The sequence below is a fragment of the Amblyomma americanum genome, chromosome 3 (genome assembly GCF_052857255.1).
Source record: "Amblyomma americanum isolate KBUSLIRL-KWMA chromosome 3, ASM5285725v1, whole genome shotgun sequence".
Taxonomy (NCBI): Eukaryota; Metazoa; Arthropoda; class Arachnida; order Ixodida; family Ixodidae; genus Amblyomma; species Amblyomma americanum.
The window spans coordinates 150,880,519-150,898,538 of NC_135499.1; the positions used below are offsets into that span (position 1 = coordinate 150,880,519).

General features: G+C 49.1%; 2 protein-coding genes across 12 annotated transcripts in view; one reads left to right on the plus strand and one right to left on the minus strand.

Moving 5' to 3' along the window:
- Window positions 1-5,823: 5,823 nt before the first annotated feature.
- Window positions 5,824-9,869, minus strand: PIG-G (phosphatidylinositol glycan anchor biosynthesis class G). The gene has a single exon (XM_077658303.1). The coding sequence runs from the start codon at window positions 9,417-9,419 to the stop codon at window positions 6,504-6,506; it is 2,916 nt and encodes a 971-aa protein (XP_077514429.1). The 5' UTR covers window positions 9,420-9,869; the 3' UTR covers window positions 5,824-6,503.
- Window positions 9,870-13,725: 3,856 nt separating this feature from the next.
- The window catches only part of LOC144125175 (rho GTPase-activating protein 23-like), a 95,253-nt gene continuing 90,958 nt past the window's right edge, over window positions 13,726-18,020 (plus strand). For 9 of the 11 annotated variants that reach the window (XM_077658329.1, XM_077658332.1, XM_077658333.1 and 6 more), the window contains exon 1: window positions 13,738-13,916. The gene's annotated coding sequence lies outside the window, so the exon portion shown is untranslated. Of the gene's footprint in view, window positions 13,917-18,020 lie in introns of all 11 variants that reach the window. The other 2 variants (XM_077658338.1, XM_077658330.1) reach the window with 2 other exon arrangements.

An 18,020-nucleotide genomic window follows, 5' to 3' on the forward strand; every position in this document is an offset into this window, starting at 1 on the left:
CAGCTGACTGCCATTTTTATTCTGCTCTTGGTGTCTTGTAGCCCCAGGCCCAGACTGCTCACATGTTGGTGCACCTTCTATGGGCCGCTGAACATATGATGCGATTATAATCCAATGGAATTGTGAATGTACTTGCTGGAAAATCTTATTAACCTGGAAAAAAAGAAAACTAACTCTGAAACATTTTTATTGCTTTTCCGAGGTAATGAACTATAAAATTGCATGAACAGGAAATGCATCAGTGAGGTTCTGCTCATCATCATCAGCCTGACTGCGCCCACTGCAGTGCAAGGACTCTTCCCATATCTCTCCTATTAACCCTGTCCTGTGCCAGCTGGAGCCACCCTGTCCCCGCAAACTTCTTAATCTCATCCGCCCACCGAACTTTCTGCCGCCCCCTGCTATGCTTGCCTTCTCTTGCAATCCATTCCGTTACTCTTAAGGACCATCAATTATCTTGTGTTCGCATTGCATGCTCTGCCCACACCTATTTCTTCCTCTTGATTTTGACTGCTGTCCATTTAGGGCAATGAAACGTTAATTCAATCTCATTTAAATTCAAAGTCCTGCATAATTCATAGATTTTCTGTGGTCCCCTAACTTTTAATGTGAATTTTACCTGATAATTCAGCCAGCAGCTTGCACCGACTCAGTTAATTTGAAAACCTGGGCTGCTATGCAGGAATGGTCGAGTATGCCACAAAATCAAAAACTCACGAGTTCAACTGGCAACGCAGTGTCACTGCTACATATAAAAAATAGATAGATGCTCAGATGGTCTGATGTGATGAAATGCCTAAGCAGAATGCACATTTAGAATGATGCTTCGCCACTTCCCATTGCCTGAAAGTTGCAGCAATTAATTGTGCTTTACTTTGGCTGGTTTTTATGGCTCGCTGATGATTTCATGCTGTACATTTGCTGCATTTACACTTTGCTTTACTGGTCTTATGGATTGCTAATGATCTTTTTATACTTTTACATCGGTTGCAATATACACATTTCGCCTTACTTGGCGCGCCACATTGGATCAGCTGATGACACGCGCTTGCCTTCTGCGCCGCTTTCCCTCTCCGGAGTCTCCGCTTGCTTGGGGTTGTCGCTACACCGGCCTGTGAATTGAGCCCGATTTGAAGGGTTCAACGATAGTCCTTCAATGCTTCAAAGCATTGAAGGACTATGGTTGAGCCTTATCCGTCCAACGATCCATTTCCATCCCTAGAGTCGCGTCTCCCCACTTCACCCACCTCCGCCGATGCAGATTTTTCTTTTCAACTCTCGTTGGAGGGCAGTTCTCGCTCTCTGCTCACTGCGGGTGCCGGTGGCTTCACTCAGCGGCCACGCAAACACACATGCCGGCATTTTCGCCTAATGGCACTCGTACTGCTTACGCAGTAATAGGCGCGCGAGCCCACACTAAACCGCGCGACGTTTAATCTACTCGCCAATGCTTTACACACCATCGTGCTGACACCGGTGGCACTCTGCCTTGGCATTCAGCACGGTGACGTCAACCAGGCCAAAATGACCCTCTGCAGTTCTCCGACGGGGCTAAACGCTGACAGGTCATGAGTTTGTTTCGTGCACGGCGCGCACCGTGCCGAACTCATGAATACAAAATGCACCTTGCCATACCTGGACTGCCCGGATGGATCACGCACGCATTCTTCTCATCACTCCTTTATTAACGACAGCTGCCCTGTGCATGTGCCTTACGCCGCGTTACTAACCTTGCGTATACTTACCTTGACTGCCACCCTTGCACGCTCTGAGGAACGCAAACTGAAATATGCGACGTGTACTTTAAGCTTCACGTATGTAAGAGTGTAGTGCGACCAAAGTTGGAGTATGCAAGCTTATATGGAACCCACATTGCCGATACCATATAAACTTGAGAAAGTGCACAGGTTAGCTTTAAGATTTCCTGCTTAGTGTAAAACACGGCCAGTGACAGCTCTACGCATCCAAGCTTAACTTACCGAACTAGCCACTCGTGGAAAAATAGTCCATCTCAAGTTCCTTTATAAATTATGCACTGAAAATAAGTTTAATTTCGACTCTACTCTGTATATTCACCTCCCAGGCAGATTATCTGCCCGTACTAATCACCCTTTCACCATTATGCCATATACATGTAGAGTTGACCTCTTCGAGTTCTCATTCTTCCTGAAAATAATTGCTGAATTCAATAATCTGGATACATACATTTTTTATGGCACCAGTTCAGCTGAGAATTTTGAAGAAAAAAAAATGGAATTGTGCTTCATGTTGTAATGTACCTTTCGTATGTTTTTTTTTTTTTTTTTTTCAGTATAAGGTGCCTTCTGTATTTCTTTTTGACCACCCTGTAACAGCCCCCCCCCCCCCCCCAAAAAAAAGAAACTTCGACCGCAGAGTGCAGGAGTAGCGACTGTGAAGTGCTGCAGTCTGTTGGAAATCGTTTCAAGCATGTGTTTTTTGTCAGGTGTGGCCAGTATCGAAGATGCATGTATTTTCGATACTATCTTTCAATACATTTTGTGTACCAGTATTAGGTATTGCTTTACAAAATGAAAGTATCAGAGTACTTCTCGGTATTGAAAATACATTTTTTATGTATTGTGTATTTTAACGATACTCGATTCTCAGAAATAGAATAGTGCCACAGATTCTGAGGCTGCTCCGAATCAGACTTTGGGCCAGCGGCGCTCACTCAGCCTGTAGCGAACTGAGAAAAGAGAAGAATTAGGATGAAACGATGTCAGTGCCATTGGCCCAGTCAGTCGTCTTTCTGCCTTCATTGTTTGGCAGACAGATGACATATATGTTGCGCTTCTGCACACTCGGCGAGAGTAGGGACAATTAAGGAGACAGGCTCACAGTTATGGCTATTTCAAGTTGTGGTAGTTGCCAAGAGAAATGGAAGACTTCCGCCTTTGTGCTCAAGGGCTTACAGAACACTTATTGCTTACTTTGTATGCATCATAAAGGTCACGCACTCTTCCACGCGCGGCTCAATAAGTTCATCAGCACCGGCAGCCTCAAATGCATCAGCTGACGCATTTCTTTCATTTGGAGGAGCAGCAAGATGTAGTTCTCGAGATGCACTTGAGTTCCTTAACTATACCTTCAGGATCCTTGAGTCGATGTGGCCATGCTTTGCTCTTATCGGTTGATAAAAATTCGGGGATGGGTCCCTTCAGTGGCCTGGGTTCCTCTTTATTTTACTACTAAAAAATTTATTTTTATTTCTCGGAAGGCCTTCCTCTATCCATGTCGGACAAACCTTTAATAATCCATAATGTGATGAAGGACAGAGACTGTTGCTGTTTCGAAATCTAACAGAACTGAAAACGTTGGAATGTTAACTGCCAGCTAAGAGTGGTGGAGTTTTGTAAATAACCACCCGACTTATTGCACTTTATACCCATGCCCCTGAAGGCAATAAAGAAAAAAAAGATCTTCAGTGGTCGACAGTGGTCGACAGTGTGTCCGGCTCATAACTCAAGGGGCAGCGGTTTGAGTCCCGGCTTGATTGTTTTTCTTTTCAGTGCAATTGCTTTTCTTTCTTCAGAGGCACTACGTAATGGTGGTGGAATGACATCGTGGCCCTTTAGACCAATGACAAATTCTGTAGTGACGTCATCAATGTTGTACGGCAAGACCGTTGTGGGGTGTTTTAATTACCCGCGCGAGGTTATGCGGTTGCCACGTCATGACCCTCGTGGCCAATCCCGATTTTCTACGCACGGCAACACCAACTACGACAGTTTCTCCGCTCAATGGGACTCTTAACGCTATTGCATTAAAAGCCACCTTCATAAAATAAAACACATGCGCTCCAGCCACCATTCTCTTCAATAAGCGCTTACTCACTCACTCCCGGCAATGGGCTTATGTGCTCCTGCTGGCAGAAACCTTTCATTTGCTTCGCTTAAAGCGCGGCCACATCGTGAGGATCTTTCGGACAGACAGTTTGAGGAAATGTTGTTACTACCGTGAAGTAAAAAAAAAACAAGTTTCGCAAGGTATGCTTTGCCCAATATAAACTTTTTAAGTCCTTCATCTTAACAGTTTTCCTTCTAGCCTTTAACGAAGAATGTTCGACTTCAAATGTCTGTTAAACATAGTGCTGAGGAAATAATTGTTTGGCTTTCCTACGTGAACGGAGCTTGCACCTTTTAGCACAGGGCAAAGGCAGGGGCAACGGGTAAATACTACAGTAAGAAACGAAGAGTACCAAACAGTTTCAAGTTTATTATGCAGTCGAATGCTCCGAGATCGGTTCGCATGAAAGACATTAGCTTTAAAAACAGACTTTTCTAAGCTGCTTCTGGAAGTGATCGTTTCAACGTCACCATAGCTTGTGGGGTTTTATTGGGGAGATATGAATACGTTCTCCCCCATTTAACCATAGCTGGCACAGTTCAAAACCGCCAGGCCACACCTCGTGATCGCGTATGCTACCGAATGCACGCCGGCCACGGCAGACCTTGCTCTGAGGGAACAAAGGAACGACACTCTGGCTGACACAAACAGGCGTTTATTGCTACAGCAACAATAACGCCAGCTAGCAACAAGATACGCTAATGAATCGAGGTCGTCCAACTCACCAGCAAGGTTCCGAGCGAATGTTCGCCCACGCTAGGGCAAGGGATACTCCGAAGGCCGGATGGTACGAGATACGGGAGCGAGTCTCCCCATCGCTTCCTCGCCCTGCTGGCGAAGAGCGGAGCCGCGAGCGAGACGTCCGTTCGCGCCGACGATCCCAGCCCAACCGCCTCATGCCCTCTCCCGCGCGCGGGCTGCAAGCAGTCGCTCGCGCTGCGACGCTGGCACCCTCTCTTGCTAGTTAATGTAACTGACAAAGGGATGTGTTCCTCCTCGAGACGAGCCTGCTGCTGCGCGGTGCCTTGCGGGAAAGCAAACACAGGGGACCGCAGGGCAGGTTCCCACGAGCTTCAATCCAATGCTAAAGTTATAACGAAATCAGCTGCGCCGACAGTGGAGCTGCGAGATGGGAGAAATCCCAGCAGCCAGATTTGTTTCAAACCCTTTCAAATACAGTGTACTGTATCAAATCCACTAAAAATTCCAGCAACCATGTAGAAATTTAACTTAGCAAATCGTATTACCAGCTTTATTATTATTGGTGATTTCAGTAGTGTATCGAAGTATCAATGATACAGTATCGAGTATCTGTATTGGATATCAATTTTTGTTCAGTATCTTAAGTTGGTATCAGAAATATAATTTTTGAGGGTATCGAAAATACATTTAGAAAGCATCGTGCCCAGCCATCCTTTGTATTGCTTCGTTTCCAGATCATTCGAAAACCCACTTAGATTATTTTGATGTCTTGCTGTTTTTGAGAAAACACATCACTGAAAGGCACCATGGGTCCAACAAATTTTAAAGCCGGAAAATAAAGCTGTGCTCGTACACAGTCATAGTTTCAAGTTTCTTCATGGGCACTTGTACAACTATCCTAGCTACATGATGGTTTCTATCACATTGTTACGAGAGGTTTAAGAAACGGGTGCAACATGACATTTATAGCAAGATGCAGCATTATCAGTTTCCTTCCTTGACCTACAGCCATTCAGCAGCTGTGGGTGCACCTGTGAAAAGAAGCTACCTCCCCCACCCATTTGCCACATAACGCGTTTATGCAGCAGCTGATGGTGCCTAAACACACAGTGCTGTGGACTCGATGGTGTGCACACAGGTGCCAATCTATGCAAGCTTTGGCTCAAGTTCAGTTTGAGAGAAAGATTCCTGCATCATACATTTGCAAAAGCTTCTGTACGAGGCATAAGCATACAGTTTCACCATGACTCGGGATGTTCGTAGAAGTGTTTATTCGCATCTAAAGATATTTCACCACAGTGGGTTGTAAGGCAGCATAACTAACAAGGAGATATTGTGCAAGAAGATTTTCGGTGACTGCTATTAGTAGGTTTGCATAGGCTTAATGTGTAACTGTCATAACATTTCACTATTCAAAATAGTGATATAATGAATTCCCTTTCTTAATCATCAGCTGCATACTTGGGATATACACATTTCTTCTACTCAGGATATTTAACGCCATTCAGCATTAACCCAAACATCAATGAAAAACAGATTTCAAACAATATTCAAGAAGTTTTCATGTCACAAAATGCAGTAACACTGTTCAAAGCAGCTGAAACAAAGAAGTCACACAATGCTAAACCACGAAAGTATGAATTGGTGTGACCAGCTTTCGTGAGCATAATTCTACTTTTTGTGTTTTTTTTTTCTATTCAACAGTAGGCGAGTGCCTGTGACCATGGATTGTTACTTCGGGACCTTGAAGAGCTTGTTTTTTTTTTTCCTTGATAAACGCATGTGCATAGTATCGCTTGAAGAAAGTCAGTCCTCGATTGGACAAGGCTTGACTAGACTAGTGTCACCACCCGACACACACAGGTCTGACAACAACCTGGCAGACAATGGGAACGTCAACATAAAGCCATAGAACATGACTGTGAGAGCTTTGCTCAACACAGCAGCACGGCTGTGACAAAGGTGATAAACAGCACCACTAAGGCATGCGCTGCTTCATAGACTAGCTTTGGGCTAAACACAGTTAAGACAAAGAGATGATACCTCTGAATCACCACCAGCAACAGATACCAAGCTGTTGTGGCAAACTTTGCCAACAAGAACATACAGCATGCAAGCAGCCTGGTCCTGCCGAGACCTTCCCTAAGATCAAGAGCCTGAGGCTCTGTGATCCGCTTCCAGAACATCAGTAGCCAGAAGACAAGACTGCTGTAGGTATGAGTGGCCATCAAGAGGCCAACGAGCAATGGGTTATAACTGCTCACTCCTACATAGCCAGCTGAGACACTGATTGTGGACAGCTTATTAGAGTTGCCTTGATGGAAATGGCAACACATGCCAAACCAGAAGTATAGCAGTGCCCTGTATGTTACAGTGAGTGGAAGCTCGCCAAGCAAATAGTGCACGACCTTCTCCAAAAGGATGACCAATGTAAACATGGGGACATTCTGTGGCATGTGCAAGAGTAGGCACAGCAGAACCCAAGACTGAATCATGGCCGTCAGGAGGTCACAGACACTGCCTGATCGGTACTGCTGGAAGACGCCCAGGGCCACCAAGAGTGGCAGGTACCAGTAGAAGTTCTCAACGCCTTCTGCGTCGCCATAGTATATGAGTTTCATTTTGTACAGGCACAGGTCCAGCAACGCGAGGTAGAGGAGGAACGAAGAGAACTGCTTCTTTTGTTGCGAAGACGTTAAGATCACTGCCACGATGCCTGTGAGAATGAGAAATGCCAGGACGTGGCGGTGGCCATCCTCTCCCAGCCAGTCTGCAATGTCCGGGAGGTGTGCCCACTTGTCACCTGTGCTGTTCCACGAGCGAAGCACCCTGAGAAGAGCCATGATGCAAAATCCCTTCTTGAAAGTGAGCAGAGGGCTATGCACACTGAGACGAGAATAGTAGAAGCACAGGATCAAGACAACACTTGTTGTCATGAAGTACCATGTCAGGTGTTCTTCCTCTATGAAGCTGGAAGACACAAAACTGATGCCATGGAAGATTGTGCAGCTAAGAATGAATAGCTGTGGAAACTCTGGAGTCTCAAGGCGGCTGAAAGGCCGAAAGAAGAAGGAACTTGTCAGGGCTGTGACTGAGGCAGACAATAGTGACAGGAAGCCTGACCAGGTACCATTGCCACAACTCTGACTAGATGGGAAGAAGGCACACAATGTGGAGTACTCGAAGAAGGCTAGCATTGCACTTACGGCAAAGGCGGTCTGGTGGAACCGGGGAATACGATGGCTATAACCTTGGACAATGGACAACATCAACAAGAATAACGTCAGCGCTCCTTTGAGCGCAATTGATACTCCAGTGCCTACAAGGGTCATATCAACAGTGGTACTGGTACTCAAAAGAGCGCTCTGGATGTCAGACATAATGTTCAAAAGCAATGATTGTCTTGCTGCAGCTTCATCCTCTAAGTTGTCCTCCTTATTTGTAATCACATCCAAAAGTGTGCACAAGCTTTCCTTAGCCTGCACAGAAATCTTGTTGTCACTTCCAAACTCTGCCTGGTAGACTGAAAGTAGTTGCTGCAGATTGTATTGTAGAAGAAAAAGCCGTTCCAGAATGGTGTAATTAGCTGTAGCAAGGACAGCCGGCAATGCGATTCCAAAGCTGCCTTTCGGAATAGGAAGACCTATTAGAAGGCTCAGTGTCGGAGCGATGTCCACCTGAGACACTATTTCTGGTGCCGACATCTGTGCGCTGCCGAAGGACCACCCACGTGTAGGAATCAAGATTAATGGAGTCATGACCTCCAGCTCTGAGCTGCCACCGTGATTGCCCAAAGCAGTCATGCCGTGGTCTCCCGTGACCACAATTAGATGATTCTCATCCTCCCTCTTAATCAAAGACCCGTGTATCACAGACAGGACATCATCCATCTCGGCCAGCTTGCGGTCGACGAGTGATGATGATGGGCCATGCGAGTGGCCAATATGGTCCAGTCCCAGATAGTGCAGGACAAGCACATCCCAGTCACGAGCGTCCATCTCGGCTGGCACGTGTCGCGTCACGTTTTGGTCCACCTCGGTGTAATCTGACACAAAGAAGGATGTGGTGCCGTCATGGCGCTCGAAGTGGCCCGGCAAGATCCGCAGCCAGGTGTCGTCGCCGTAGAAGACGACACGGCGGCCCGCGGCGCGTGCCTGGTAGACCCAGTTGTCTTCGTTGATGGCGGCTGCGTTCAGGTTGAGCATGACGTCGCCGAAACCTGGCACTGTGCCCGTCAGCAGCGTCTTTATGCGCGGCAGTGTCACGGTGGGCGAGAAGCCCCGACAGTGGTACAGTGCCGCCGCGTTCCTCTGCACCAACGATGAGACGAACGGCAGCGATTCCGGACGCGATGTGACGAAGTCAAGCCGCAGAGCGTCAATAAGTACGAACACCAGCTTGCGTTTTGATTTAACAGCGACCGATATTGCTGCCTCAGACGGTGTCTTGACGTCTGGCTTCCCGCATAAGTCATACGGGTAGTTCACTTGCTCGCTGGAGGAGCGTCCCGCGGGCTTCTTGACAATAGCGAAGAAGCCGTACCAGAATAATGTCAGTCCGATCACGTAGGTGATTGCGACGAACCAGAGGACGCACCACTGTTTTGCGTACATTTTTCTTTCTCGCACCGTCACCAGCGACGGACAGTTCTCGTAGCACTTGAAAATGCGACTCCGCCCAATCCTGTTCAGGCAAGACCATATGGTTATCGCGGTCTTCTCATTCGGCCACTCTCGTTCTGATGCTCTGGTCTGTACGGGCGCTCTCGACGTGCACGTTTGCTCCTCGTCGATTCGCGCTCCAGCAGGTCGTTCTGGGCTCGAGCAGCCGCTTTTTGTCAAAATCCGCATTCATGTCGAAAGCAAACGAAAGTAACGGGCACTTCGCTTCGTGCACACGAGTTCGTGCAGTCACGTCGTTGGCCATAAGTCTTCTGTGGATTCACCTCAATGCCACTAGCCGTGCGCTCCGTGGAGTCGCACCGCTTTCCTGACGCATGTGACGCCCATAACGTATCATTATTGTATTGACAGAGCACGTATAACTTGAAAAATTGGCAAATACACTTCGGTTTCAACAACAGCTCTTACGTAGAGCACTAAAACGACGACTTCGAGCACGGCTGAACCGGGCAAAATTTAACATGGCTTCCCCCCATCACCTTCAGAGAAAAATTCCATGAGCATGGCACTTGGAGCAGCAAAAGTTTTTTGCAAGGCGCATTTTCGCCTGGCATACTCTACGCACCCTACGCCTACGAAACGAAACATCGGCGTTTCCGGCAGTTCCGGCGTGGTGATGGGGATATGGCATAGAGTTTCACATAAAACTCAATGAAGTACTGGCGGTCGTTGCAAAGTGGTAGCAGGCGCCACCTTATGTTAACTTTAGTAACTATAGCCACTCGCGTGCCGTCTCGAGCGGAGAGCGCTTTTAATCTTTTATTGTCCCGCCGGTTTCACTGAGTGTTCTGTAATAAGCGTCAACCCAATGCCCCAGTTAGCCCACTTGACTCTCTGCGTGATTGCATCGTTGTTGTTCTCTTGTTTATTCACCTGAGTTTTACCCTTCATCTGCCAACCAGCAGCACAACTGGCAACGCGGTTTCGCCACCGCAGGAGATAAATGCAGCTTATTTCTGCTAAAAGTTAAGGAGTAAGAAAAAACTTGATTCCAGGCCAATACTTCGCCCCCGTAAAGAGTCATTAATTGGTTGAGGCGCAGGACCAGAGTTCCTCTTCAAGAGATTTGGAGCGGTGGGAATGCAGAACGAGCCACACGGCACGGCTAGGTTCACTGAGCTGTAGGCGCGGCCAGGAAACACTCCCTCCCCCTCCCTCCCACCTCAGGCACTAAACTTTCGACAAAGGTAACAAAAGATGTGCTTTAAAAAGCATGGTCCCTGACAAAAGAAAGACCCCCCCCCCCCCCTCCTCTTGTTCCGAAGCTTGTCGCTTTAACCGCTTTGCATGGGGGCGCCACCTGACAAAGCCCTCCTACTGTCGAAAGAAACTTTATGACTGTCGAGACCACTAATTCATAGAGTTTCTAATTATTACTAAGGAACTTTATGCACGATCTCCACTAGGGGGCTGGATGGCGCATCGGGCGCCCGAAAGTGAAGCCACCGGAAGTAAGCGACCTTGTCCTGGAAGTCAGCCTTTGGCTGTGCACGAGACAGACCTCAGCTAGGACCTCAGCTGCCTCAGCGGTTTTTCACTTTCAGTGTTCGTTTCCTAGTTAGCATATCGTCTTTTTTCCACGACAAGGCCTACCTGTTGCGCCGTAAACTGCATTAGAACACCAGCAAAGTCTTCGGGAAAGACGTTTCAAAAATAAGGTTCCAATGCACCGCAATGAGGCGTCACTAGCAGACGGCAGGACGTCGCTACACACAACACGTACTACGGAGCCTGTCTGCTCAGCTCTGTGTCGTCCCGATGCAGCGTCGCCGATTCTGCCCTTTGTTGTGATGCACGTTAGTTGTGGTGCTGTAAGCCCAAGTTATACCATCGATGGGGGATAAGTTTAAGAAAAAATAGGTGGAAACCTTCACCAGGCAGCCGACTTTGCAGTGACCATATTACCGAATTATGTTTAGACCGAACCGGAGCGAGGGTGAGGCTACTATCTAGTGAGGTGCCGACGGTGCACGTTCTGCTCGTTCACATTAGCGCCTCCTAAAGGTATGGTTTTTCAACACAGTGTATCATGTACTGTTTCGTACTGTAGCAAAGTATGCCTGAATGGGCTTTTATTCGTGATGCTTGGTGCAGTTGACTTTTAACAGCGCTTGTAATGCGCGCTGCAGCATTCGTCATTCTAGCCAGTCGTTTCTCTCGCGCTGTACAGCTGAAACGTGGTTGTGCTATGGAGTTAGGTTAAAAGCACGTCTGGAACGTAAATGACACCCTAAAGCGACAAACGTCACCTGCCATCGATGAGAAGAGACATCGACCGCCACCAACTCGAAACTGAAACTATGGCAGCTAGTATTACGAGTGGCTCTTCGAGTGTCAGGATTTCCGCGCCATCATTCGCCTTTTCTTTGCTACACGAAAATTCGTTTTTAAGAAGACCTAGCCTCATCGCCATTCCACTACTTCTCCTAATTACGCTCGGAAGACAAGAACCAGTTAAGAACATAGTGTTTAATGCACTACCCCTTTGCCGTGGCAGGGTGAGACCTGCGTGCATGTTTTCTTTGGTTTCTCTTAAATTACAGGGTTCCCGAAACAATGTACACACTTCTCGCGTTGAGCTTGCTTATTCCTTTGATATTACAGTAGACTTTACACGAAAACAACGCGAAAAAGTGAGGGCGAAAGACGCGGCTTTTTTCATTGAAATACACAGCAGACACCAAACTTCCGGGACATGCCACCCACTTTCCGGTTACTTCACTAGCGCCCACTTCGGAAAGAGGGAGTACGGCATCCAGCCAGTGGTCGAGACAGGCCGCCCCATGCAGAGCGGCAAGGGCGGCAAACAGCGGCAAGCTTCGGAACACGACGGAGGGATGTTCTTACTTCTGCCTATTCAGTTTGCAGTGACCATAGAGTTTCTAAGGCAGTGAAGCTCCGCCCTCCTTCAGGACCGCCACACACGAAACAAACAGGCCATTATCTCAACGAATGCACTGGTGGCGCCATCTTGTTTGTCTGCAGTGGAGATCAGTGGCTTCGGTAAAGGGTGGGTGGGTAGTTTTTAAAAGACGATTTTTCGATTGCTTTATTGTTGACTGCAAAAAAACTAAGTCTGCTCAAAACTCCACTAATTTTCAAATCTTTCATGATGAAGCGTCTTCAAACCTCCCGCAAAACACCTCCTCCTTTGCCGAATCTCCACGGTCGACAAACGAGATGGTGTCACTGGTCAAATCGCTGAGATAACGGCTTGTGTTGGTTCGTCGTCGCCACAGACCATGTGATACCATGTCATATCCACTTGGTTGTGTGGGTACAGAAAATTCTGCCCGGCTACCTGGACTAAAAAAGCTCTGGGTGTACACTGCAATACACATATAAATATGACTTATGAGAAACTTCCATACACTCACGTTAATTGAAGCTGTTACTATGAGCTCATGCTTATATATTCATCATTAAGGGCATATATCCCACAGGTGTTAGTGGGGAACAGTTCATAAACGTAGTTTTCTCATTAAATTTCAGCACTATTTTTGCAATTTATAGCAGAAAAACTGAAGAGATTTAGGTGGGAACTCTAGTTACTTGAAGAACACCATTAAAACATAAACAACAGAAAAAGTTGTCAATCTAACAACAAAAAGTTCACAGTAGGAACCAGTAGGTCCCACTTCAGAACCAAAGCTATCAGCAGCTATAGGGATTAAAAGAGGCTCGTATAGTGGAAAAAATTTCAACCAGCAGCAAACCAGAAGGCTTCCTTCTGGGACCAGTATACCCCAGCTCAAAACCAGAAGCCTAGGCTTCATTCTGGGACCAGTAGATCCAAGCAAAAAAATCAGTTGGCGCCCTACAGGGACCGTTTCAACCAGCAGCAAACCAGAAGGCTTCCTTCTTGGACTAGATGAAACCAGCAGAATCCCATTTAATAAATTTTCACCTGATAATGGTTGGTTAGTTCGCATAGATGTTGGAGGGATGACAGGTAGAAAATGATCGTTGGGTAGGGTAAGGGCCCGGGAGCGGGTGAGAACTGAGAAGCCGCTCGAGCGTTGTGACGTCAAGGTATAATAAAAAAAAAAACAACTCAAGTGCACAGTCACTACACAGACACCAGTGCACCCCTGAACTGTGGGTCATAGAAGAACCATCGGTGCTGCGGGTCGTACAGTCGTACGACGTGGAGTATGCAGATCGCGCAGTGCGTCCGCTGTCTCCACTTGCGCACACACTTGCCCTTCGTTCTCTACCGCGTCAGCGGGCCGGCTGCATAAACGCTTTTGCCGCGCTGCGCCGTGGGTCACCCTACCGTGGGCTTGCAAAGACTGTCGCGACGCGGCGCCACCGCCGCATGCTGTGGAGATCCTGCTCGTCCTTTGACTTGCCCTCCTCCCCGTGTTTCTCAGCGCTGCGAAGGGCGGAAGGAAAGAGGCGAAGCAAAAAGAAAGTGCGGCACTTCGTTTCTTTTTTCTTTAAGCCGGCCAGCTTTTCTTTCACTCCTTCGACTACTCTCGCCTCCAGTGGTGCTAGGGTAAACATGGCGGATCCGTGCGATCGGGTTACTGCAGTTTGTAGATTTGTTGACCTTTAGGTTTGGTGGCCCCCGGGAACTGCGGATCATCGCCGCACTCGCTATGAAGGACCAACCTGGGATTACGCATACCAGCCATGCGGCCCACCGAGCGCCCTGCACCAAAGGTAAGCCTCGTCGACGACGAACGAAACGGGAACAGCGCTCCTCCGTTGGGCTGGCTGACACATCGTGCGGAGGACAGGCGCGATCAATAGGGGACCGTCAATTTCGGTTTGTGCCTCGACGATGATACGTGACAACACGCTGCCCTGTCTTAGGTTTCTCTGGCAGCAGCCGGTCGCCAGCTTCACCCTTCGGAAAAAACCGTCGGGACGCGAGGCGATCCGCGTCGTGCCCGTACGCGACGCGATGCGCCGCAGCAGCTGCCGTCCAAGCGGGTCAACGTGATCGAATGAAACGGCCGCGGGCTGCCAGGTCCGTCGTGCAATTGCGGAGTGTTCAACGAGTGGTGTTTCAGTTTCGTTCGTCCGCACCCGGCCTGCTCGATTATAAGTGGGTCGGGGCGAACTGGCGTGGTCGGGAGGCCAGCGGCAGTTCGGAAGACCGCTCACGACCGGACGAAACGTCTCGCTCAGCTCGGTACGGGAGGGAACACTCCCCGAAGTCGACGCGAATATGGGTACGCGACACGGCGCGGTTGCGTCGCCGTGCCTAAAAATTGTGCGCGCGCCGTTTTGTTATTTCTTGTTCGTTCGAATCTCGGGCTGGGCGTTTTCCCCCACTCGACCGACCGCTTTTGTGGGGACTTCATGCCGCGTAGGGGACCACGGAACCCGGGGCTTTTTCTCGCGTTGCCGTGCCCGCATGGTTCCCACATCGCGCTGCGGGTTGGGCCGAGGCGCCGTTTGGAGAGCAGCAAAGAAAAAAAAAGTTTTCGAAAGTAGATCAATACGCTCGTGCGAGAGCGCCGCTGTGTTGTCCCCCCACCACCGCGAGAGCGGCTAGGGCTCGTTCCTTCGCTCGCAGAGACTCTGCCTTGCTTGGCGTCTTGTCATGATGTTGGGGAGGACGCTGGCCTGCTGCAGCGCAGGCAGGGGGCACACAGGTTAACGGCGTTGCCGTTTTTTTTTTCCTTTCGGCGCCTCGCTTTTGGGCCTTTTCGCCTTGAGCCGTCTGCTGGCAAGAATGCGTCGGGTTCGTTTCGGACTGATAACGACCGGCCGTCGAACGACGGCTCATTTTTGAGGGACAGGCGAAGCGAGGCCGCGTGGTCTCGCGATGCGGCGCGAGTCTAAAATAAGTGGGGACGGAGGCAGACGACCAAGAAAGAAAGAAGAGAAAAAAAAGAATGCGCCGACGAGTCTCGTTCTTGTACTTACCTGCCCCTGTTGGCGCTCTTGCTTTGCCGTGTTTCTTTCCTGCTTTTTTCACAGCGAGCGTAACCCGATAACCGCGTGGTTTGCGCGCCAGAGAATTCTTGTCGCGGCCCGGTTCGTTTCTTCTTGCTGTTCCTATTCGACGCGCGCGTCCCGTTCGCAGGTCGTATTGTTGCTGTTACTGGCGCCCCGAAGAAGCTGACAGAAACGAAAACAGCGACAGCGGTTGTAAAATATAGCAGCGGCAGTCAGGGACCTTTTCCGTCCGCTCGCTCGACGGAATGCGTCGGGTCGCGCTTGAAACGCAGCGGCTGGTTTAGGAATGCGCTCGGGAAGTCGAGCGAAGTGTCTGTTGTCTGCCCCCGGTTTGGAGCTTCGGACCGTGCCAGTGTAATTTTTTGACGCTGCTGGGTCTTCAGAAACGCGGCTACGGCCGGGTCTGTCGGTTCGAAAGGCGGTGCGGTGATCCTTTGGAAGACGTTCGCTTGGGAGCGCGATCCATTACAGACGACATTCCGCAGACGGCAGTGTGCCGTCGCTTGGCCAACCCTGCTTTGCAGAACTGCCTTTGGCGACCGTCCACTTTTGTTGCATGTCTTAGTGCCGCTTCAGTTTGGCGCTCTGTTTTTACGCCCGGAGGCCCGAAAGTGATTGTGGACAGTTTCCTGTGTGCTGTAGCAGTCGTGGTCTGTGTTGTGCCGTATATATGAACGTTGATGGCGCGAGTGGATACACGATAGGAAACTACTCATTCGGTGCTTCTTACTCAATCCAAAGTTGACTTGCGTGGCTTGGGTTTCCTTGTAAAGTATCCCGAAGAAAGATCAGCTTTTTATAGCGCCTTAAAGGAAACCTGTGAAGTAATTCTTGTGGACCACCAACGCGTGTCCTGTGATGAGCTTAAGGTCCGTAAACACGTGTCCTTAGACCGGCTGTCCGAGCTCAAACAAGACGATTTCCTTATCCGTCAAAACGACAGAAGGTTGACTGACACAACCTCATCATTCTTTTTCTTTTAACAAGAAAGGCAAAGGCTGTCACCTTGGGAGTTACGCTGTGATGTTTACGCAGAAATTCTGTGTTCTGGAAAGTTGGCAGGCATTGCCATCCTGCGCAGTGACTGACAAGGCGTGACCACCCTCCACAATTGCCACATTGTTCTTACGCTGACCTAGCCCAGGCGACACCTGACAAGACGCGTGTTGGTTGAACTGCATTGTTCAAAATGCGTATTTCTGCGGGAACAACAGAATGAGTTTGATGCATCCAGAAGCCGTCCCCCGGCAAATTCTGCTTACATTGCGAAGGAAAATATAATTCCGCACTGATGCACAAAATAATTTCACAGACAATTCGACTAGATTGTTCGGTGCACAAGTTACAGCTAGCTGGAAATTCAGCAACGTTTCTAAACTACTCCGGATGTCGAAGATAGACACCTCGCATCGCAGTGGAGTGACAACACTCCACAGCCTTGACCCCCTTTTTTTTTTGTTTTCCCCCATTAATGTCTCGCAATTTAGTCGTGCGCATTAAGTAATGCTCTCCTTTAGGAACGGGGGAGGTTTGTGACGACCTCGAGAGCGGACCTATAGACGCCTCTCGGTGAGCATTTGACCCCGAGGCCATTGTGTTCGGTTCCGCAGGCTGCTTCTCACGGTCAGCGGGTCCATAATGTGGCGCGAACTCATAATGTGCCCAGGACCTGCATCATTACGTGGCCGTGCAACGCTACCTTCCTTGCACCCCATTTTTGACGCGCGGTCGTGATGACTTCGCACTTTCTGCGGAGTCGCGGCAAAAGCGAGGAACTCGGGAGATAGTGAACGTGCTAAGAAAATGCTAATACACTTGGGCTTCAAAACGAGCCCGCAACCTCAATATTCTTCGTCAAATTTTTGATGGCTGCTCCGAAAGTTAGCAGGCTTTCTTACGCCTCCGTGCCAACCGTAAATGGAATCTGCATGCATATAGCGCCACAGGCATCCGACTGGCTAGGTTCGTGTACTACTTGCCGATTATTGCTGTATGTGTTGATGTGTTACTTTGTGACATTCGTTGATGTAACGCCGTGTGGACTATACGTTGTCAGGGGAACTGCGTATTTCAATAGAATTTCTCTGTGGTTGTAGTGGTTTTAGTAAAATAATAGTAAAAAGGAAGGAAAAGATTTTTGCTAGCCCCGGCATCTGCCATCGATACTGAAGCACCTGAGCTGGGGCAGCGGAAATAAAGGATAGCAGGCAGAGTGGAGAAATGAAGTGAAGGAGGTGAGGAGACAGGAAGAGAGTATAGGGGGAGAAGTAATATGTACAAACTATTTACACAAGAAGAAATGGGTCCAGGTTGTGCGCGTGATTATTTAATTTTAGAGGAATTATATCACACACGCGCACAGCATGCACTCTGTTGGCTACAACTGGAGTGGGGCGTCCAGTTATTAATCGTTCAAGGTAGAACTCGCGGAGCGTTCGGTCACTGCGTGTAACTACCTGACGGAGAACAGACGGGACGTCAAGCCCGTGTGTTCGAGGAATGCACAGAGGCTCACCAAAGTTCGCTCACGAGTGCGCGCACTGCCCTGCGGCCACAATAGCGTCTTGATGGAGTCTGGTAGTATGCCCTGCGCCCTATAGGGCGCGAGCATATCGCGACGAGCATCGGCGAACGCGGCACAGTGAAGGAGCAGGTGTTCTAGTGTTTCCACTGCACCGCATCCGTCACACACATCACTCATCGCGATTCCGTGACGCACCCGTCGTCCCCCGGGGCCACACGCAGCCAATGCGCGCGCGGAGGATCATTGCACGTTGTGACCGTGTAAGTGCGCGACAACCGGTGACACTGTCGATGCGCTCACCTCCCGCGATGCGTGGGTCGGGGTGCTGCTTT

Excerpts from the sequence above, each read along its gene's own strand:
- PIG-G (XM_077658303.1), bottom strand. The coding sequence starts at position 9,419 with ATGCGGATTTTGACAAAAAGCGGCTGCTCGAGCCCAGAACGACCTGCT.